This window comes from Salmo trutta, chromosome 13, assembly GCF_901001165.1.
Source record: "Salmo trutta chromosome 13, fSalTru1.1, whole genome shotgun sequence".
NCBI classification, from domain to species: domain Eukaryota; kingdom Metazoa; phylum Chordata; class Actinopteri; order Salmoniformes; family Salmonidae; genus Salmo; species Salmo trutta.
Window position 1 is genome coordinate 61,961,592 of NC_042969.1, and position 24,379 is coordinate 61,985,970.

A 24,379-nucleotide genomic window follows, 5' to 3' on the forward strand; every position below is an offset into this window, starting at 1 on the left:
CCACGCATAATAGAGAGATGTGTGATCATATACAAATGCAAGCATGGTTTGAAATGATTATGTTTTAGTCAAATATTATATCTCTTTGGGCTTCTTGTGGTCAATTTGCAGTTATTTGTAATTATGTTCCGGTCCCCTGACCATCCGCTCAAGAACAAATCGGCCCGCGGCTGATTTTGGTTGATGATCCCTGGTGTACGGTGTATGGTAGAGACTTAATTCTCACAGGTGTGTAGGCAGGGCAGGACTTTAGGGTTGTGGTAGTGGTTAGGTGTAGGGTGTATGGTAGAGACTTACTTCTCACAGAAGGTGTGTAGGCAGGGCAGGACTTTAGGGTTGTGGTAGTGGTCCAGACAGATGCTGCAGACCAGGAACTGTTTGTCTATCTGCCGGACCACTGGGCTGGTGCTGCCCGTCTCACGCTTCGCCATGGTGACAGACATTCACAGGGAGAGGGAGCACAAGCACCTCTTCACCTGGAGAGAGAGAGCGAGATGAGCGGGTGAGAGCACTGACACACAAGCTGCGTTACGAATTCAGACTCTTTTCCCTAGAGTGTATCCTTGCTTAATTTTCTTCATAGATTGTCGAGACATTGGATTGGTGAAAGCATTGGCTAGAGGGAGTTTACACCACTTTTCAAGTTAATTCCCTTTAAATCCATGACAGAGAGTGAATTAATAGATTAATTAATAATTAATAGTGAATTAATAATTAATCAGAATACAACTATGGAGAAAGAGGAGGCCCCAGCTGACCATAGGAAGGGAGAACAGGTTCACTACCAGTTCATGGCTTCACAGCAGGAAGAGGGCGTCGTGTCATTGTATAGAAGAATGACTTGATGTCAAGAAACAATGGCATCTTCATCAGGAGACAAAGTAAAGGGTGCTCTCCTAGTTTATCCAACCCTATCCTATAAACACAGATGATCCCTTATATGGACCAGCTACACTAGTGGCCGCTCTAACAATGAAAATACATGTATTTCAAAATGGAAGGCAGTACGGAGGAGGCAAAATCAGGTGGGACTATTCTAGCCAATGAGAGGGTATACGTGTGTGAACAATGGTCACAACGGTTTCCACTAGTTACCACAGCCACAAAGTCAAAATTGTCTCTTGTAAAAATTCATGAGAAGACAAATGTGCTTTTTGGTTTTAATTTAAGGGTAGGATTAGGCATAAGGTTAGCAGTGTGGTTAGGGTTAGGTTTAAAATCACATTTTAAGAAGATACATTGTAGAAATAGGTGGGTTTAAGACTTTGTGGCTGTGGTAACTAGCGACGACTAAGCACAATTCCGATTTAACACCTCATACGTTTTTGTCAAGGTTGCCAAGATGTCACGCGTCCTACTTATATTCGTACACTCGTAACAACCTAATCATTATGAAACTATAAATAACTATAAATAAGCCACAAGTCGCAAATAAGCCATTCAATATTTTTGACACAATCTCATGAACAAGGCAGATAACCCACTGTTCCCCGGTCGGTCATCATTGCAGATAAGAATTTGTTCTTAACTGACTTGCCTAGTTACATGAAGGTTACATTTTTGAAAAATAACACATTTATACACTCCTCGCTTGGTGAGTGTAAAAAATGAAAAACCGCCACCTGCTGCAGAAGACACATTTTGGGCCCAGTTATCCCTCTTCCAGACAATCTCTTTGTCCTCCTCTCCACAAACAGACTCCAGCTCCCTCAGGGGGACTAAGGTAATAACTAAGGTAATATTACTGAACTGCTTCGTGACTTAATGACTGGGGAGACAATTGGATCCATGTGATTACGACTGCAGGGCCACAGGGCCACAGGGCTCAGCTCAAAGACAATCTAATTATGCACACCAGCAGCAGCAGTCATACATTCATCCCCCAGTGTGAGGAAATTAACCATTTCACTCAAACTCAGAGGTGTGTGTTACAGAGGTAACAATAGAACATGCCTAAATCCAAAATGGTACCCTAATCCCTTTATAGTGCACTACTTTTGATCAGGTCCTATTGCACTATGTAGGGAATATGGTGCCATTTCGACCACACTAACCATTAACTTAATTTTTTGTATTTGTTTCTCTTATTTATATATTACATTTTTAGAGTATAGTAAAATGACAAATCAGTAGTTTTGGCAGGCCAACAGACAGTAATGATGTTGATAGGAGCTGGCATTACAGAGCTGGCATTACAATGATTTGTATCAGTGGGTCAACTTCAGATTAAACAGTGTAGAGATGCCATGCTGTACTGTCTATATGAACACAGATTAACAGTGTAGAGATGCCATGCTGTACTGTCTATATGAACACAGATTAAACAGTGTAGAGATGCCATGCTGTACTGTCTATATGAACACAGATTAACAGTGTAGAGATGCCATGATGATGACATGCTGTACATCTGTCATATAGAACACAGATTAACCCCTACATCATGTAAAATGGGGCCGGAGAAGAAGACTGACATTCTACGTGTCCCCAACCGATTGTGGTTTTTTTTCAGTTTATTTTGTTGTTTGTAACTTATTTTATAACTTATTTTGTACATAATGTTGCCGCTACCGTCTCTTGTGACCAAAAATAATTTCTGGACATCAGGACTGATTACTCACCACGGACTGGCAGAATCCTTTTTTCCCTTTAACGAGTCTGACGAGCCCAATGCGAATGATATACTGCTTCTCGGGAACAGGCCCAGATCCCCGGGATTTGCATGAAGAGGGGGCGTAGAAAATCTTATGCTTCACGGAGTCGTGGCTGAACGACGACACTATCAACATACAGCTGGCTGATTATACACTGTACCGGCAAGATACAACAGCGACGTTTTGTAAGACAAGGGATGGCAGACTATGTATTTTTGTAAATAACAGCTGGTGCACGACATCTAAGGAAGTCTCGAGCTATTGCTCGCCTGAGGTAGAGTATCTCATGATAAGCTGTAGACCACACTATCTACCTAGAGAGTTTCTCTGTATTTTTCGTAGTTGTTTACATACCACCACAGACTGAGGCTGGCACGAAGATAGCATTGAATGAGCTGTATTCCTCCATAAGCAAACAAGAAAACGCTCACCCAGAGGCGGCATTCCTAGTAGCCGGGGACTTTAATGCAGGAAAACTTAAATCCATTTTACCAAATTTCTATCAGCATCAGGAAAAAAACTCTGGACCACCTTTACTCCACACACAGAGACACATACAAAGCTCTCCCTCGCCCTCCATTTGGCAAATCTGACCATAATCCTATCCTCCTGATTCCTGCTCACAAGGAACAATTTAAGCAGGAAGCACTAGATCAATAAAAAAGTGGTCAGATGAAGAAGCTTGCTAAGCTGTAGTACTGTTTTGCTAGCACAGACTGGAATATCTTCCGGGATTCCTCCGATGGCACTGAGGAGAACACCACATCAGTCATTGGCTTCATCAATAAATGCATCGTTGACGTCGTCCCCACAGTGACCGTATGTACATACCCCAACCAGAAGCCATGGATTACAGGCAACATCCGCACTGAGCTAATGGCTAGAGCTGCCGTTTCAAGGAACGGGACACTAACCCGGACGCTTATAAGAAATCCGGCTATGCCCTCCGAAGAACCATCAAACTGGCAAAGCGTTAATACAGGACTAAGATCGAATCGTACTACACCGGCTCTGACGCTCTTCGGATGTTGCAGGGCTTGCAAACCATTAACGACTACAAAGGGAAGCACAGCCGAGAGCTGCCCAGTGACACGAGCCTACCAGACGAGTTAAACTACTTCTATGCTCGCTTCGAGGCAAATAACACTGAAACATGCATGAGAGCACCAGCTGTTCCGGAAGACTGTGTGATCACTCAGCCGATGTGAATAAGACCTTTAAACAGGTCAACATTCGCAAGGCCGCAGGGCCAGATGGATTAACAGGACGTGTACTGCAAGCATGCGCTGACCAACTGGCAAGTGTCTTCACTGACATTTTCCACCTCTCCCTGTCCGAGTCTGTAATACCAACATGTTTTAAGCAGACCACCACAGTGCCTGTGCCCAAGAACACGAAGGTACCCTGACTAAATGACTACCAACCCGTAGTACTCACGTCTGTAGCCATGAAGTGTTTTGAAAGGCTGGTCATGGCTCACAACACCATTATCCCAGAAACCCTAGACCCACTCCAATTTGCATTCCGCCCCAACAGATCCACAGATGATGCAATCTCTATTGCACTCCACACTGCCCTTTCCCACCTGGGCAAAACGCAAACCTGTGAGAATGCTATTCATTGACTACAACTCAGCGTTCAACACCCTAGTGCCCTCAAAGCTCATCAATAAGCTAAGGACACTGGGACTAAACACCTCCCTCTGCATCTGGATCCTGGACTTCCTGACGGGCCGCCCCCAGGTGGTAAGGGTAAGTAACAACACATCCGCCACACTAATCCTCAACACAGGGGCCCCTCAGGGGTGCGTGCTCAGTCCCCTCCTGTACTCCTTGTTTCCTCATGACTGCATGGCCAGGCACAACTCCAACACCACATTAAGTTTGCTGATGACACAACAGTGGTAGGCCTGATCACTGACAACGACGAGACAGCCTATAGGGAGGAGGTCAAAGACCTGGCTGTGTGGTGCCAGGACAACAACCTCTCCCTCAACGTGATCAAGACAAAGGAGATGATTGTGGACCGAGCACGCCCCCATTCTCATTTACGGGGCTACAATGGAGCAGGTTGAGAGCATCAAGTTCCTTGGCGTCTACATCACCATCAAACTAACATGGTCCAAGCACATCAAGACAGTCGTGAAGAGGGCATGACAAAACCTATTCCCCCTCAGGAGACTGAAAAGATTTGGCATGGGTCCTCAGATCCTCAAAAGGTTTTACAGCTGCACCATCGAGAGCATCCTGACTGGTATGGCAATTGCTCGGCCTCCGACCGCAAGGCACTACAGAGGGTAGTGCGAACGGCCCAGTACATCACTGTGGCCAAGCTTCCTGCCATCCAGGACCTCTATACCAGGCGGTGTTTAAGGAAGGCTCTAAAGAAAGACTCCAGCTACCCTAGTCATAGACTGTTCTCTCTGCTTCCACACGGCAAGCAGTACCGGAGCACCAAGTCTAGGTCCAAGAGGCTTATAAACAGCTTCTACCCCCAAGCCGTAAGACTCCTGAACATCTAATCAAATAGCTTCCCAGACTATTTGCATTGTCCCCCTCTTTTACACCACTGCTACTCTGTTGTTATCATCTATGCAGTCACTTTAATAACTCTACCTACATGTACATATTACCTCAACTAACCAGTGCCCCTGCACATTGACTCTGTACCCCCCTGTATATAGTCCCGCTATGGTTATTTTACTGCTGCTCTTTAACTACTTGTTAGTTTTATTACTTATTCTTATTCGTATTTTTTGTAAACTGCATTGTTGGTTAGGGTCTCGTAAGTAAGCATTTCACTGTAAGGTCTACACCTGTTGTATTCGGCGCATGTGATTAATACAATTTGATTTGACATCACCAACATCCTACCATGAAGTGGTAACTATTAGTGACAATTGTACATCGATATAGTGCTCTAACATGGTCAATGCACATTCACTAATCAAGCAGCTGTTTCTCACAATCTGTAGATACCTCATATTAGCCTATATATAACATGTTTTGGGTTGGCTACTTGTTAGATGCTGTATGGTCTTTGTCTTCTGAGAGCCAGCCCATAGAATTATTATTATTATTATAATGCTGAGAGCCACTGAGCCAGGCTATAGGCCTTGTCTGTATTCAGGCAGGCAAGCTGTATTCTCAGGAGCAGGACAGAGCAGAGCCTGAGCCACAGCATGGCCTGGAGCAGATCATTGTGACACCAGCCACGTGCCACTCTGAGGCCCTGATACAGACAGGCCTTATTATAGATGCTGCAGAGAGGAAAGAGGAAGGCTTGCTACTATCAGCCCAGTGCTACAACACACTGCTACTACCACCCACAGCCCTACCCACAGCTTCATCAGACCCAGTGCTACAGTACTACTGTAACACATATCAGCCCAGTGTCCCCCACTAGCCACACTCCCACCCCAAGACCCACATCCACCCACTAGCTGCAACACTTTCCATAACCTTGACACTTCATTTTAGCATCATATGTAAAATCTTGTCTTATTCTTCTAAGTTTGTTCTATTATTCTTCTATATTAGGTTTGGTAATAAATATGTCTTTATGCAGTAGCACTCATAAGCTATTTGTTAAAGTTATGTCATCCACGGTTAGGCCCTATTCTCAGACAGCTTTGAACCAATTCTACTGTAACATGAAATAGCAAATCCTTTTATGACTCACTAGGCTCTTAGATGATATAACCTGTTATGCAGTGTTGATTGTCTGCTCTGCACAATATGAACACAAATACATTTTTGTCAGTAACACCTAAGATTATGTATAGATCATGTTTAAAACAAGCAGGTTGAAATGACTTTTGAAATGATGTTACAACACTGATATTTGTGTTGCCTACACAAAGAGCCCATAGCAGGTATTCATAAACTGCATCTCAAAATGGTACCCTATTCCATATACAGTGCACTACTTCTGACCAGGCCCCATAGAGTGCCATTTGGGACTCAACATGACCGTGTGATACAACTTGGCAGGTTCCCATGGCTAGAAAGCAGTATGAAACAAAAGAACACCGGCCTTAAATCTGTGGGGATTTATCAGGATCAGGCCTGATAAGAGAACAATGTCCACACTGTCAAAAATAACATATTAACGGAGGGCAGGAAATACTGTATCACAACTCTATCCTCTTAACCTTCTACATTCTTACAAAAAAAGTGTTATTTTATGGGTTCTCCTATTTGGGATAGCCAAATAGAACCTTTTTATCTAGAACCTAAAAGGGTTATCTAAGAATGTAACCACAAACAGCCAATTCTGGAGAAAATATGATGCGTTAAAAAAGGAAATATGGTAGCTTGTGGTAATATCATGGTACATAGTTTCAGGCCATGCCTGTGAATTACTTCGATAAAAACGAATCCAGAGAATGGAATACAGAGACAGGGGGAAACTCCCTGACATGTGAGAAACATCAACCCATAGATATCCTAGAATTCACTAGAGTGGATGATGTCATAGACTTGCATTTTTAGTCATGTTGCCAATTTCCCCTCTAATGAATTATAGGATCTCTATTTGCTATGCTTCAACCTTCACTTCTTCACCACCACAGCCCTGTACAACTAACCCAGAGAATGAATGTGAATACAAGCCTGTGTTATTCTGTTGAGCTAATGCTTATGCATTAGCTTGAGGAGGAAATGCAAGTCTTCCCTTAGAGAGAAACATCCACTCACCTTTCACATCTTCACCACCACCACAGCCTGTAGGCTATCTGCCCTCAGTCTGGACTCATCTTTCATGTGCTGGGCTTGGCTGAGGCTCAGTCGGTAATCTCTCCTCAGAGACACTTCAATTCAACTGATCACTCAATCTCCTCTCCTCTCCTCTGACGGAGCAGAACACCAGCAGACCGCTCTGTTCACAAACAGACCACAATGAACGCTGGGATTCCCTCCTTCTTTACCCCCTCTTTCTGTCCTTCCTCCTGGCTGTCGTTTTCTCTCTCCTCTGATCACTTGACACAGTACAGTTTCACTGTAGCTACAGCCAGTTAGCTCCTGTCTCTGTTGTGTTGTTCTGGTGCTGAAAGAGGAAGGAGAAAATATAGGAAACCTTAAAATGGCACTCCCCAAATTCCTCCCTGGTTCCTTCCCCTGTACTGCCTCCTGCCTGACTCCCAGCTGGTCCAGAGGAGAGCGGAATAACAGTAGCTCTGAGAGGCCTGCCTGGCTGTAAGTAACAGTAGTATAGTGGTAAGGAGCTTCTATACACACAGAAAGAGTAGATGAGCTAGCTTCTAGACACACACACAGAGACAGAGACAGAGACAGAGGAGACATAGACAGAGAGAGAGAGAGAGAGAGAGAGAGAGAGAGAGAGAGAGAGAGAAATGTGCAGGGAGCTAACTTCTACAGAGAGAGAAATGCGCAGGGAGCTAGCTTCTACAGAGAGAGAGATAAATGCGCAGGGAGCTAGCTTCTACAGAGAGAGAGATAAATATGCAGGGAGCTAGCTTCTACACAGAGAGAGAGAGAAATACGCAGGGAGCTAGCTTCTACACAGAGAGAGAAATACGCAGGGGGCTAGCTTCTACAGAGAGAGAAATACGCAGGGGGCTAACTTCTACAGAGAGAGAAATGCGCAGGGAGCTAGCTTCTACAGAGAGAGAAATGCGCAGGGAGCTAGCTTCTACAGAGAGAGAAATACACAGGGAACTAACTTCTACAGAGAGAGATAAATATGCAGGGAGCTAGCTTCTACAGAGAGAGAGAGAAATACGCAGGGAACTAACTTCTACAGAGAGAGAAAAATACATAGGGAGCTAGCTTCTACAAAGCGCGAGAGAGAAATACGTAGGGAGCTAGCTTCTACAAAGCGAGAGAGAGAAATACGTAGGGAGCTAGCTTCTACAGAGAGAGAAATGCGCAGGGAGCTAGCTTCTACAGAGAGAGAAATACACAGGGAACTAACTTCTACAGAGAGAGATAAATATGCAGGGAGCTAGCTTCTACAGAGAGAGAGAGAAATACGCAGGGAACTAACTTCTACAGAGAGAGAGAGAAATACGCAGGGAGCTAGCTTCTAAAGAGAGAGAGAGAGAAATACGCAGGGAGCTAGCTTCTACAGAGAGAGAAATATGCAGGGAGCTAATTTCTACAAAAAGAGAGAGAAATATGCAGGGAGCTAGCTTCTACAGAGAGAGAAATGCGCAGGGAGCTAGCTTCTACAGAGAGAGAAATACGCAGGGGGCTAACTTCTACAGAGAGAGAAATGTGCAGGGAGCTAGCTTCTACAGAGAGAAATACGCAGGGGGCTAACTTCTACAGAGAGAGAAATGCGCAGGGAGCTAGCTTCTACAGAGAGAGAGAGAAATATGCAGGGAGCTAGCTTCTACAGAGAGAAATGAGCAGGGAGCTAGCTTCTACAGAGAGAGAGAGAAATACGCAGGGAGCTAGCTTCTACAGAGAGAGAGAAATACGCAGGGAGCTAGCTTCTACAGAGAGAGAAATACGCAGGGAGCTAACTTCTACAAAAAGAGAGAGAAATATGCAGGGAGCTAGCTTCTACAGAGAGAGAAATGCGCAGGGAGCTAGCTTCTACAGAGAGAGAGAAATACGCAGGGAGCTAACTTCTACAAAAAGAGAGAGAAATATGCAGGGAGCTAGCTTCTACAGAGAGAGAAATGCGCAGGGAGCTAGCTTCTACAGAGAGAAATACGCAGGGGGCTAACTTCTACAGAGAGAGAAATGCACAGGGAGCTAGCTTCTACAGAGAGAGAGAGAAATACGCAGGGGGCTAACTTCTACAGAGAGAGAAATGCGCAGGGAGCTAGCTTCTACAGAGAGAAATACGCAGGGGGCTAAATACTACAGAGAGAGATAAATATGCAGGGAGCTAGCTTCTACAGAGAGAGAGAGAAATACGCAGGGAACTAACTTCTACAGAGAGAGAAAAATACATAGGGAGCTAGCTTCTACAAAGCGCGAGAGAGAAATACGTAGGGAGCTAGCTTCTACAAAGCGAGAGAGAGAAATACGTAGGGAGCTAGCTTCTACAGAGAGAGAAATGCGCAGGGAGCTAGCTTCTACAGAGAGAGAAATACACAGGGAACTAACTTCTACAGAGAGAGATAAATATGCAGGGAGCTAGCTTCTACAGAGAGAGAGAGAAATACGCAGGGAACTAACTTCTACAGAGAGAGAGAGAAATACGCAGGGAGCTAGCTTCTAAAGAGAGAGAGAGAGAAATACGCAGGGAGCTAGCTTCTACAGAGAGAGAAATATGCAGGGAGCTAATTTCTACAAAAAGAGAGAGAAATATGCAGGGAGCTAGCTTCTACAGAGAGAGAAATGCGCAGGGAGCTAGCTTCTACAGAGAGAGAAATACGCAGGGGGCTAACTTCTACAGAGAGAGAAATGTGCAGGGAGCTAGCTGCTACAGAGAGAAATACACAGGGGGCTAACTTCTACAGAGAGAGAAATGCGCAGGGAGCTAGCTTCTACAGAGAGAGAGAGAAATATGCAGGGAGCTAGCTTCTACAGAGAGAAATGAGCAGGGAGCTAGCTTCTACAGAGAGAGAGAGAAATACGCAGGGAGCTAGCTTCTACAGAGAGAGAGAAATACGCAGGGAGCTAGCTTCTACAGAGAGAGAAATACGCAGGGAGCTAACTTCTACAAAAAGAGAGAGAAATATGCAGGGAGCTAGCTTCTACAGAGAGAGAAATGCGCAGGGAGCTAGCTTCTACAGAGAGAGAGAAATACGCAGGGAGCTAACTTCTACAAAAAGAGAGAGAAATATGCAGGGAGCTAGCTTCTACAGAGAGAGAAATGCGCAGGGAGCTAGCTTCTACAGAGAGAAATACGCAGGGGGCTAACTTCTACAGAGAGAGAAATGCACAGGGAGCTAGCTTCTACAGAGAGAGAGAGAAATACGCAGGGGGCTAACTTCTACAGAGAGAGAGAGAAATATGCAGGGAGCTAGCTTCTACAGAGAGAGAAATGAGCAGGGAGCTAGCTTCTACAGAGAGAGAGAGAAATACGCAGGGAGCTAGCTTCTACAGAGAGAGAAATACATAGGGAGCTAGCTTCTACAAAGCGCGAGAGAGAAATACGTAGGGAGCTAGCTTCTACAAAGCAAGAGAGAGAAATACGTAGGGAGCTAGCTTCTATACAAAGAGAGATAAATGCGCAGGGGGCTAGCTTCTATACAGAGAGAGATAAATGCGCAGGGGGCTAGCTTCTATACAGAGAGAGATAAATGCGCAGGGGGCTAGCTTCTATACAGAGAGAGAGAGAGAGAAATACGCAGGGAGCTAGCTTCTACAGAGAGAGAAATACGCAGGGAGCTAGCTTCTATACAGAGAGAGAGAAATATGCAGGCAGCTAGCTTCTACAAAGCGAGAGAGAAATATGTAGGGAGCTAGCTTCTATACAGAGAGAGAGAGAGAGAGAGAAATGCACAGGGAGCTAGCTTCTATACAGAGAGAGAAATACGCAGGAAGCTCGCTTCTACAGAGAGAGAGAGAGAGAGAGAGAGAGAGAGAGAGAGAGAGAGAGAGAGAGAGAGAGAGAGAGAGAGAGAGAGAGAGAGAAATACGCAGGGAGCTAGCTTTTATACAGAGAGAGAGAGAAATACGCAGGGAGCTAGCTTCTAAAGAGAGAGAGAGAGAAATACGCAGGGAGCTAGCTTCTACAGAGAGAGAAATATGCAGGGAGCTAATTTCTACAAAAAGAGAGAGAAATATGCAGGGAGCTAGCTTCTACAGAGAGAAATACGCAGGGAGCTAGCTTCTACAGAGAGAGAGAAATACGCAGGGAGCTAACTTCTACAAAAAGAGAGAGAAATATGCAGGGAGCTAGCTTCTACAGAGAGAGAAATGCGCAGGGAGCTAGCTTCTACAGAGAGAGAAATACGCAGGGGGCTAACTTCTACAGAGAGAGAAATGTGCAGGGAGCTAGCTTCTACAGAGAGAAATACGCAGGGGGCTAACTTCTACAGAGAGAGAAATGCGCAGGGAGCTAGCTTCTACAGAGAGAGAGAGAAATACGCAGGGGGCTAACTTCTACAGAGAGAGAAATGCGCAGGGAGCTAGCTTCTACAGAGAGAGAGAGAAATATGCAGGGAGCTAGCTTCTACAGAGAGAAATGAGCAGGGAGCTAGCTTCTACAGAGAGAAATGAGCAGGGAGCTAGCTTCTACAGAGAGAGAGAGAGAAATACGCAGGGAGCTAGCTTCTACAGAGAGAGAGAGAAATACGCAGGGAGCTAGCTTCTACAGAGAGAGAGAAATACGCAGGGAGCTAGCTTCTACAGAGAGAGAAATACGCAGGGAGCTAACTTCTACAAAAAGAGAGAGAAATATGCAGGGAGCTAGCTTCTACAGAGAGAGAAATGCGCAGGGAGCTAGCTTCTACAGAGAGAGAGAAATACGCAGGGAGCTAACTTCTACAAAAAGAGAGAGAAATATGCAGGGAGCTAGCTTCTACAGAGAGAGAAATGCGCAGGGAGCTAGCTTCTACAGAGAGAAATACGCAGGGGGCTAACTTCTACAGAGAGAAATACGCAGGGGGCTAACTTCTACAGAGAGAGAAATGCGCAGGGAGCTAGCTTCTACAGAGAGAGAGAGAAATACGCAGGGGGCTAACTTCTACAGAGAGAGAAATGCGCAGGGAGCTAGCTTCTACAGAGAGAAATACGCAGGGGGCTAACTTCTACAGAGAGAGAAATGCGCAGGGAGCTAGCTTCTACAGAGAGAGAGAGAAATACGCAGGGGGCTAACTTCTACAGAGAGAGAGAGAAATATGCAGGGAGCTAGCTTCTACAGAGAGAGAAATGAGCAGGGAGCTAGCTTCTACAGAGAGAGAGAGAAATACGCAGGGAGCTAGCTTCTACAGAGAGAGAAATACATAGGGAGCTAGCTTCTACAAAGCGCGAGAGAGAAATACGTAGGGAGCTAGCTTCTACAAAGCAAGAGAGAGAAATACGTAGGGAGCTAGCTTCTATACAGAGAGAGATAAATGCGCAGGGGGCTAGCTTCTATACAGAGAGAGAGAGAGAGAAATACGCAGGGAGCTAGCTTCTACAGAGAGAGAAATACGCAGGGAGCTAGCTTCTATACAGAGAGAGAGAAATATGCAGGCAGCTAGCTTCTACAAAGCGAGAGAGAAATATGTAGGGAGCTAGCTTCTATACAGAGAGAGAGAGAGAGAGAAATGCACAGGGAGCTAGCTTCTATACAGAGAGAGAAATACGCAGGAAGCTCGCTTCTACAGAGAGAGAGAGAGAGAGAGAGAGAGAGAGAGAAATACGCAGGGAGCTAGCTTTTATACAGAGAGAGAGAGAAATACACAGGGAGCTAGCTTCTATACAGAGAGAGAGAGAGAAATACGCAGGGAGCTAGCTTTTATACAGAGAGAGAGAGAGAGAAATATGCAGGGAGCTAGCTTCAATACATAGAGAGATATAGGGTGAGCTAACCTGCTGTAGCCTCCCTCAGACCAACACGCAGAGCAACCAGAGGCAGCTGTCTTTACTGATGAGAGCAGCTCTAACAATGACATTCCTTCTGCTTTCAGCGCTCTCATTCTCTCTCCTCCCTCTCCCTCTCTCTTTTCTAAACCACCCCAGAAGTAGTAGCAGTAGGATCTCAGCAACTAGCCAAGAGTTAGACATTCTTATTTTGCCTCCCAAATGGCACCCTATTCCATACATAGTGCACTACTTTGCACTACTTTTGTTAAAAGTAGTGCACTATGTAGGGAATAGGGTGCCTTACAGTTGGAGGTGTTCTCAGCCAGCAGCAGAAGCAGCATGCTAGGCTATAGGGCCCATATTTTTTTCCTGCCCAGCGATTACAATACCCAGTGACTAAGAATCTCATCAGATCTCCTTCACTCGCCCCCCACACCCACACCCCCAGCCCCTCTCTCCCTTCCTCTCTCCCTGCTTCTCTCGAGCCAAAGCCCCTTCCCTCTCTCCCTCTGTTGCCCCCTCCCTCTCCACTCAGCAGCTGAATGGTAGCAGCTGAACAGTGACATCAGAGGGGTGCAAGCCAAACCTTTCAGGCTCCTCCCCTCTCACTCTGTGCTGTGTGTGTGTGTGTGCGTGCTGGCTAGTTGCTACACTAAGCCTGCAGCAGTCTTCCCTCCTCTATCTCTCTGTATGTTCGCTAGTCGCAACACTAGGCCTGCGGCAGTCTACCTCCCCTCCCCTCCCTTCACATACACTCCCCCGGGCAGCTCCCTCCCAGTTCCTCCCACTTGCTTCGCCACAGAAAGAGGATCTGTCTTTAAAAAAAACAGTGTTCACCAGACAACAGCTTTGTCCAATAATGCACTCTGACAAGTCCGTGGAGAAAGGTTGAATGGCAGATATAACAGTGGATGTGAAAAGGAGATTCTTAAGCCAAGGTTTACACAGAATTGTAACCTCACACAGAAAGGTGAATTCGTTTCAGAGAGCCTGAAAGGGTTTTTTCAAACACTGTATGTAACCCTCAATCATATATTAAAATACCAAAATGTGATTGACAGTTTATACATGGAGAGAAAAGGAAAACAACAGAAACTGATTTTGTTCCACAATGGAGACAGACTCAGATTCCTTCCCGAATGGTGCCCTATGTCATGCATTGCACTATAAAGGGAATAGGGAGCCATTTGGGACACAGATCCATATCAGATAATAACCACAGTCAGACCTGATTTTTAATTCTGATTAATCCAGTGAGGAGTGATACATGTCTACAGTAATTCTCACCTAAGAACCCTGTCATACTGCCCTTAATGTCAGCACGATGTCAGTATAGATTTCTGTGTGAGAGGTGTTCTAGTCATGCTTTGGAGGGAGGGGAGCCCCAAATTATCTTTGAGACCCAGTCATACCTTCTATGTACAGTATCTCACCCACTCTCTTTCTGCATTAAGTGGCTTAATGGGCTCCTTCCTGCAGGGCTGGGCTCAGGCCACTGTCTGGATCGCAGCCTCTAATGACACCATCACACACATTCACACGTAACTAACACGTCTAGTCAACTCTCATCTACAGTGTGTTAAAGCCACACCATGGGAGCACCACAACCACACCCTAACTGGCCAGGAGATGGGCATTGGTAATGGCTTTATCATCCTGTCCAAGCCAGAATGGCACATTGGGCAGGAGCCTATCTCCTGTTTCTGAAGCAGCATGATGTACAAGTACACCCCTTTGGATAGGAAGCTAGTCTGTCGCAGGGCCTTACCTCCAATCCATCTCCTTAATGCGGAGTGCCAAGCAGAGATGCATCGAGTCCCATTTTTAGAGTCTTTGGTAACTCGACCGGGGATCGAACCCCCCAACCTTCCAATCACAGGGGGGACACATAAGATAAGATTTTTGTTGTTGCATCTTTCTCCCCATCCGAGTGACTCACCACTGTGTGAGAGAGTCTCAATGTAAGTATGTCAGGATGAAGAAGTGAATATAGGCCTACTGCTGTTTGCATGACTAATGCATAGCAATTGATGTTATCCATTGCAGACAGCCATTTTCACAGAGCAGAAGACTCCACTTAGAATCACATAAATAGTTGAGCCTGAATAATAATAATAATACTCTCTCTCTCTGCTAAGTATAGCGGAGCAAAGAGGGTCTTAGAGCAAAGAGGGTCTTAGAGCAAAGAGGGTCTCTATAGAGGTCAGTGAGTGGCTCTGATGATGACTCACCACAATAGACAACTCCTGGGGGGGGTTTCAAATAACACCACATTCGCTATCTAGTGCACTACATTTGACCAGAGCCCCAGTGCACTACATAGGGAATAGGGTGTCTTATCAGACACAGCCTTGGTCCCAGTGTCTGGAACATAGACAGCCATACAGTAAAGATACTGTATTGTTCTATACTGTCTGTACATCAAAGGTCTGGCAGAGCAGTCAGCTGGGAGGTGGGCAGCAGAAGAGTGACCTAATGTGGGATGCGTTAGCCCTTGGGGATGTACTATGCTGTACTGTAGGCCTACAGTGCTGTCTAAGTGTAGGCCTACAGTGCTGTCTAAATATAGACGCTGGTTTATGTTTCCAGCTATATCTGTTGCTGTGGGCATGTCATCATACAGTAATCATCTAGATAGCATTTAGAATGAAGTAGTCCAGATTCAATTTTCACAACACTCTGTGAAAGACAGCAAGGCTGTCTGTTTCTCCTATTTGTCACTGGGAGTGATACACTACCAGTCAAAAGTTTTAGAACACCTACTCATTCAAGGGTTTTTCTTTATTTTTATAGTGAAGACATCGAAACTATGAAATAACACATACGGAGGGCTATTTGACCAAGAAGGAGTGATGGAGTGTTGCATCAGATGACCTTGCCTCCACAACCTCCCGACCTCAACCAAATTGAGATGGTTTGGGATGGGTCGGACTGCAGAGTGAAGGAAAAGCAGCCAACAGGTGCTCAGCATATGTGGGAACTCCTTCAAGACTGTTGGAAAGGCATTCCAGGTGAGGCTGGTTGAGAGAATGCCATGAGTGTGCAAAGCTGTCATCAAGGCAAAGTGTGGCTAGTTTGAAGAATCTCAAATATAAAATACATTTTGATTTGTTTAACACTTTTTTGGTTACTATATGATTCCATATGTGTTATTTCATAGTTTTGATGTCTTCACTAATATTTTACAATGTAGAAAATAGTAAAAATAAAGAAAAACCGTTGAATGAGTAGGTGTTCTAAAACTTTTGACTGGTACTGTATGTCTGTGTCATCAAAGGGAAGCATGACAGCAGAGAGACTGGACTTGAGTAACAGTAGGTAGGCTACATTTGCTAAAGAGTAGGGCTCCAGGTAACAATGTACGAGTTATGGTAGAAATGAGGACACCCCGCTCATGTGTCAAACCATCAAGAATGCATAAAATTGTCAAGACAAGGATATTTCACCTTAACCATAATCTTTTAAACGATATCTCCTGAAAAGGGATATAATGTATACTGTAAAAAGCCAAAACAACTGGCCATCCATTTTAACTCTCCGCTCCGCTCCCCACCCAGTACCTTGGGGCACCCAGTAGTAGTAGGTAGTGGAATGGGGATACATAAGGAACACATCAAGCATACAGAATAGCCAATATATGGTCATCTTTCACATTAGTAGACAGACACTGATGTATTGTACAGGCTATAAGAAATACATAGGGAACACATTATACGCAAGACTGTAGTCTACAGTACTTGAGTCATGCATGGCTGAACAGTAATTGAGTATTTGGATTCCTACATTATTTAAATCGCCCCTAGTTTACGGAGCTGGAGGACTGTTCTGTAGTCCTATTTAGAGGGGGAGAGAGAGGCTGAAAATACGTGAAGTCAACGCAGCTGACCCCAAGTTTATAGTACATGGATGCTCAGAGAAGCAACGAACCTTGTTAATGAGTAAGTGGAAGGTACAGCTGATAGTCAAGAGTAACTTATTTCACCTTAGAGAAAAGGCCTTGCCTCTCGGTCTACCCATCGGTCATCATTCATACAGCAGACATACTGTAGCACACCGGCATAGCACCAAGGTAGCGTCCCCAATGACACCCTATTCCCTATATTATGCCCTACTTTGACCAGAGAGCCCAAGAGCCCTGGTCAAAAGTAGTGCACTATATAAGGAATAGGGTGCCATTTAGGACTCATACCAGTGTCTTTACATGTCAGGGTGCTGCATGAGGACGTCTGTCTGTCTCCATCCCTTACCTCCTGACGGAATGTAACTGAAAGGAAACATGTGGCTGGATGACATCCCACCTTTCATTGACATGTCATTTACTGTAAGTGCAACGGACACTGACCTGGAAAAAGAGCTTTACAAAAACCATCTGGGACTTTTCATTTGTGTATGACTACAGCATTTTACTGAAATACTTTTTAAGGATAAATAGGAGTGAGTCTGTTTTCCACTAAATGTGTATCTCAACTCCAAAAGCCAACTTTCTCCAGTTGCTTTGGTTAAGAAACGACAATAAAAGAGGAATTGAGTCTTAAAGCTAAGAGACAAGGATACACCAGCATTCCTGTTTAGTGAGATCATTTGATCAGAAAGAGATATTGGATGGTCTCTTTAAGTACTTTAATACACACACCCTTCAGAACAAGTCAATAACGGATCAGAGATACTTTTATAAAGCTCTATTACGCTCTGTCTTGTTTGATCTTCCTATTGTGTAAGATGGGTACAATTCCAATAGGTGGTTTCTGGATGCACGTGGACAGGAAAAAAGACACTGATTGCACCCTATTCCCTATGTAGTGCACTACGTTTGGCCAGGGCCCTGGGTACCATTTAGGTCAGAGAGCTTATCACTACAGGACTGTGGATTGACTAATGTCACAGAGGGAAAGACAGAGGACATGGACACATCAGAAGCCTGTCTGTCACAGTCCTCAGCACCAGGACACAGTCCTCAGCACCAGGACACAGGCCTCAGCACCAGGACACAGTCCTCAGCACCTGGACACAGTCCTCAGCACCTGGACACAGTCCTCAGCACCTGGACACAGTCCTCAGCACCTGGACACAGTCCTCAGCACCTGGACACAGTCCTCAGCACCTGGACACAGTCCTCAGCACCTGGACACAGTCCTCAGCACCTGGACACAGTCCTCAGCACCAGGACACAGTCCTCAGCACCAGGACACAGTCCTCAGCACCAGGACACAGTCCTCAACATAATAGCAGCTCATTTGGATACACACACCCATGTATGCGGCATGTTTCAGAGGCTACCGCCAGCGCGCGCACACACACACACACACACACACACACACACACACACACACACACACACACACACTGCAGATCTCAGAAAGGTCGACACACACACTCAGCCACGGGCCACTGCCCAGACTCCTGTCAAGCCAGGCTGCAATCTGCTGCTAACTACTGTCGCTCACATTGCCGCTAACATAGCCTCTCTCTGCATCCCAAATGGCACCCTATATATTGCACTATTGACCAGGGTCCATAGGAGGCCCACTTTGTCTCAAGTTATACACTATACTGTATAGCTCTGGCCACAAGTAGTTCAATACATAGTGAATAGGGTGCCAGTTGAAATAGCCCATACTGTTGTCATGACTTGAGTTTATTGATTCATGTGGGATAAATGAGGCTAGATGCAATCAGCCTAAACACATTCAAATGGAAAAGAGCTCATCTCTCCACTCCATACACAAAAAAACAGTGGTATACAATACTGTATACAGCACAGGCACAGTCATAGACAGATAGATGGCGAACCTGGTGCTCAGTGTCTCTGAATTCAGAAGGCTAATAAAGTCCTGTCTGTGTCCAAATGGCATCCTATTCCCTAGTGCACTACTATTGACCAGGGCTCAAAGGGCTCTGGTAAAATGTATTGCACTATATTGGGGATATGGTGCCTTTTGGGATGCGGACATAGTCCATGATCTCAGAGCCAGGGGTCAGGAGGAGCACAAAGCACCTCACTATTACCAGACAGTTATGATGCTATAGGAGATTAAAATCACTCTCTCGGAAACAGCATATTAAATGCTGCTTTTCACCTAGACGCAGCCAATCAGACCAATGCTAATTTCCCTAGGCAGACGGGTTGCCTCCCACATTAACAATGTTCCGACATACATACTGTTTCCCTAGGTCTGGGATTTCTAACACTAGACCAATGCTGAATGCACGGCAAATATAGGCACAACATCACTCCAAGGTGGTCAGACGAGGTTAAACGCTGCTTTTCACTCCCCCAATCAGACTAACGCTGAACCACTGTAGACAGTGACTCCGAGAACTGCCATTAATACTGTTATGCATTACAGGACTATTCTACTGTGGATGATCACAACCCTACATCTGAAATATATTATTAGATCCCATTAATAGGAATGTTATGCCTGTCCCTTCCTGCTTGGAGACTAGAGAAAGAGGACTGTGATGCGACGTGTGGAGAAAGGGGACTGCGATGCGATGCGACGCGTGGAGAAAGGGGACTGCGATGCGACGCGTGGAGAAAGGGGACTGCGATGCGACGCGTGGAGAAAGGGGACTGCGATGCGACGCGTGGAGAAAGGGGACTGCGATGCGACGCGTGGAGAAAGGGGACTGCGATGCGACGCGTGGAGAAAGGGGACTGCGATGCGACGCGTGGAGAAAGGGGACTGCGATGCGACGCGTGGAGAAAGGGGACTGCGATGCGACGCGTGGAGAAAGGGGACTGCGATGCGACGCGTGGAGAAAGGGGACTGCGATGCGACGCGTGGAGAAAGGGGACTGCGATGCGACGCGTGGAGAAAGGGGACTGCGATGCGACGCGTGGAGAAAGGGGACTGCGATGCGACGCGTGGAGAAAGGGGACTGCGATGCGACGCGTGGAGAAAGGGGACTGCGATGCGACGCGTGGAGAAAGGGGACTGCGATGCGACGCGTGGAGAAAGGGGACTGCGATGCGACGCGTGGAGAAAGGGGACTGCGATGCGACGCGTGGAGAAAGGGGACTGCGATGCGACGCGTGGAGAAAGGGGACTGCGATGCGACGCGTGGAGAAAGGGGACTGCGATGCGACGCGTGGAGAAAGGGGACTGCGATGCGACGTGTGGAGAAAGGGGACTGCGATGCGACGTGTGGAGAAAGGGGACTGTGATGTGTGGAGAAAGGGGACTGTGATGTTGATACTAATAGTGGTAAGGGTCAAATACAGTTAAGAAGAATGAATCTCCCGCTGGCTGCCCTGAGGCTTAAAACAAACAGTAAAATGAACACAGACTATGCATATTCCTAGATGACACTAACTCACTCAGCGAAGTGATAGGAGACAAGGTGAAGAATGATTTTCTTCCCAGTTCCAACCACCTGTAGTGGTAAAATGACATCAGTGACAGCTGAAACATCTCTGATGACCCCAAGGAAGCACAGAGAAAAAAAAAAAAGATATCTCTCTCTCTCTCTCTCTCCCTCTCTCTCTCCCTCTCCCTCTCTCTCTCTCCCTCTCTCTCCCTCTCTCTCCCTCTCTCTCCCTCCCTCTCTCTCCCTCCCTCTCTCTCCCTCCTCTCTCTCCCTCCTCTCTCTCCCTCCTCTCTCTCTCCCTCCTCTCTCTCCCTCCTCTCTCTCTCTCCCTCCTCTCTCTCTCTCCCTCTCTCTCCCTCTCTGCAGCATGGAATTACAAGCAAAGACTAATTTTATGACATTATTAATACAGCACTGTATTAGTACACAGTAGTAGTAGTGACAGCATTTTGTAACCAGTCAGACCAGGCCTAGGTTCAGACCATCCTCTGGTAGACTGTGGCCTGTGTCATCATTGCTGATGTCTGATCTCACACATGCAGGGCTGCCTGCTCTGAGCAAGACCAGGGCTGTGGCCAGCTCCCCTAATAGTGCACAATGTAATATACTAACAGATCTGGGAACAGCTGTTAGCTGTAGTCAGCTCCCACCATTAATCAGACCTGACTGCAACAACCCAACATAACCCAGCACTGCAACAGACTAAAGCACTCCTGGACATCTGTAATGTTTGATGCAGGATAGGGGAGGTAGCTAGACAACCCACCCAGTGGCAATACAATGCCAAATGAAGAGCCATAGAATGACTTGAACATAGACCTAATCAGCTGATTCACATGAGCTTACTGTACCATTACCTAACATAACACTGAAACATATCATCATTACCTAACAACACTGAAACATAACATATAATATTATTACATTACATAACACTGAAACATAACATCATTATCTAACATAACACTGAAAGACATCATATCATCATTACATAACACTGAAACATAACAACACCATGTCCTAACATATACTCTTAGAAAACAGGGTTCCAAAAGTGTTCTTCAGCTGTCCCCATAGCAGGACCCTTCTTGATTCCAGGTACAACCCTTTTGGGTGCCACATAGAAATCTCTTCATGGAAGCCAAATGGCTTCTACCTGGAAACATAATGGTTCTACCTGGAACCAAAAAGGGTTATTCAAGGGGTTCTACTTTGGGGACAGCTGGAGATGCATTTTAGCACATTTATTTTCTAAGAGTGTAAGACTGAAACATGACATAACAATTTCAGAATACACAATTGAAACAACATATATATAGATAAACATATGATAAATTCTCCAAAATACAGTAACCTCATCCAGCCATGAGCCCTGCCCATCGACTGCAGTAGTGTGCCCACCTGCCAAAGAGCAGAGCAAGCAGTCAGGAGCTAAAATGGAGAGGTGTGTGTACGTGCGTGCATGTGCCATTTCCCACTCACATACAATGCCATTTCCCCTCTTATGAAGAGAAAAGCTACAGCAACAGCTCAGAGCCGTAGATGCCAAGTGGTCAATAATCACTTTTGTTCCTGTTCTGAGATTCACCGAACTGAGGCACAGATGCCAGACGAGATACTGTAATCAATTATTCAAACTCTTCTGTGCATCCATATGTAGCGAGAAATCCTGGACATTGCACTGCACTACGGCTGGCTTGGGGAGAAAGCACCGATAATACAGCGAGACAGACAGAGGCTGAATGGAAGGATTGTACTCACATGAATTTCCAGGCAGCCTTAGAGAGAAGTGTCAGCATCCAAGTCCACAGCTGTCCATTGTCAGAGTCCTACTGTGTTCTAACAGAATCCACAGAGAGAACGGTGAGACAGGAATAAAAGGGCAGGGTGTCTGCTGTGTTTGGGAAGAAAAAGAGCGAGAGACTGAGGGGAAGGAGAAGAGAAAGGAAGGGAGGGAGGGGCGAGATCCAAACAAATACTGTTATTGGATTGGCTAGAGAGCAGTGGGAGGAGTTTGGCTGTCCAATGGGATATACGGCATGTAAATTAGATGTAAATGAAGTAGAGCATCTTCAGAATGTGATGGAGGGATAAAGACTGTCTGCTGCAATAGGGTGTGACTTGTTTTAACCCCACCCCCTGCCCATAAAAGGACAAAGGATGCTTTTCACTGCCTTCTCTGGTCAGGCTGCTATTTAAGATATAAGGAACACACAGAGAAGCTGTACAGAAGAGAATGGCCAAGCCCTAATGACTGTATTTACCATGAATAAAAATAGCCTAATTGTCTAGACTTTTATACAGATCACTTATGGAGGGATGTGAAAACAGTAGAGCAGACCAGATGGGACTTCTGTATCCTGAAGGGTGAAAGAAAAGAGGGTGGGGTGGTGCTACGGGGTTGGGGGGTATGGATAGGGGGTACATGTTGGGTGCAGTGGAGCATGCAAGGCGATGCTTTCAGAAGATGTGTCTAAAAATACCCCAATCCACACCCAATAAGGCCAGAGGAGGCGTCCCAAATGGCTCCCTGTTCCCTTTATGGTACACTACTTCTGACCAGGGCCCATGGGGTAAGTAGTGTATTATATAGTGATGCTCTATTTAGGGAAAGAGTGCCATTTGGAACGCAGTCCAGGAGCATCTCTGGTGTTTCAACAACAAAGGCTTTGTGATCCTCATGATTCTTTTGTTCTCCTCCACAGCCATAAAGTACTTCATTAAGGGGTTTAGAAAACTAGTGCATCTAGGTGGAGGAGATAGAAAGAGAGAGGGAGTCAAATGAGAGAGAGGAGGGAGATACATGGTGGCAATAGGAGGTGATGTGTTTATGCTGACATAGATGTGGAGGGGTAAAGTGGGGGAGGAGGGGTGGAGGAGGGGCGGGGGCGAGCATAGACGGCCGTCTCAGGGTTGCATTGTAAGAGATGGGGTTGCTATGGAGACTGCATCCTGCCCAAATGGCAGCCAGACAGACAGGCAGACTCAGCAACAGCCACAGAAACCAGACTGTACAGTAGATAACAGAAACCAGACTGTACAATAGATAACAGAAACCAGACTGTACAATAGATAACAGAAACCAGACTGTACAGTAGATAAGAGAACCCAGACTGTACAGTAGATAACAGAAACCAGACTGTACAATAGATAACAGAAACCAGACTGTACAGTAGATAAGAGAACCCAGACTAGCTGCTCCTCCTCTACACGTACGTGTACTTAACGTCTATGTCCCAAATGGCACCCTATTTCGTAGATAGTGTACTACCTCTGGTCGAAAGTAGTAGAATATATACTTAGGCTCCCTAGTGGCGCAGCGGTCTAGGGAGTGCATCTCGGTGCAAGAGGTGTCTGCACCGAGAGGCACTGCATCTCGGTGCAAGAGGTGTCACTATAGTCCCTGGTTTTGAAAGCTGTATCACATCCGGATTGGGAGTCCCATAGGGCGGCGCACGATTGGCCCAGTGTCCTCCGGGTTTGGCCGGGGTAGGCCGTCACTGTAAATAAAAATCTATTCTTAACTGAATTGCCTAGTTAATAAACCAATTAGGCATATTTGGGCAGTCTTGATACAACATTTTGAACAGAAATGCAATGGTTCATAGGATCAGTCGAAAACTTTGCACATACACTGCTGCCATCTAGTGGCCAAAATCAAAATTGCGCCTGGGCTGGCAAAATACATTACGGCCTTTCTCTTGCATTTCACATTTTTTTCTTTGTATTCAGTGGCGGTTCTAGACCATTTCAACTGGGGGGGGCCAAGCTGGGGCCAGTTGTACTGTTAGAGGGGCCAGTTACATTAGACGTTATTGTTGTCATATTGTTTTCTTCACTGCATTGCAGGCATTAGCAGGCAAAAGACCATGTTCATAATCATTAGTGTTCCGTGTTGCCACTGTCTAATAACGGATGTAAAAAAAAGAACGATAGCAAACATTAGTTATGTAAAAATTATTTCATACTCCACATTTAGGGGGG

General features: G+C 45.7%; 1 protein-coding gene across 2 annotated transcripts in view; it reads right to left on the reverse strand.

The window, feature by feature from the left end:
• LOC115206255 (tripartite motif-containing protein 3) overlaps nucleotides 1-22,317 on the reverse strand; it is a 42,062-nt gene extending 19,745 nt beyond the window's left edge. Inside the window, exons 1-3 of one of the 2 annotated variants that reach the window (XM_029773001.1) lie at nucleotides 22,157-22,317; nucleotides 7,349-7,697; nucleotides 298-476 (exon numbers count right to left, since the gene is read on the reverse strand). In XM_029773001.1, coding sequence (XP_029628861.1) covers nucleotides 298-443 — 146 coding nt within the window. In that variant the 5' untranslated portion in view covers nucleotides 444-476; nucleotides 7,349-7,697; nucleotides 22,157-22,317. The remainder of the gene's footprint in view (nucleotides 1-297; nucleotides 477-7,348; nucleotides 7,698-22,156) is intronic. The other variant, XM_029773002.1, reaches the window with a different exon arrangement.
• Nucleotides 22,318-24,379: the final 2,062 nt, after the last annotated feature.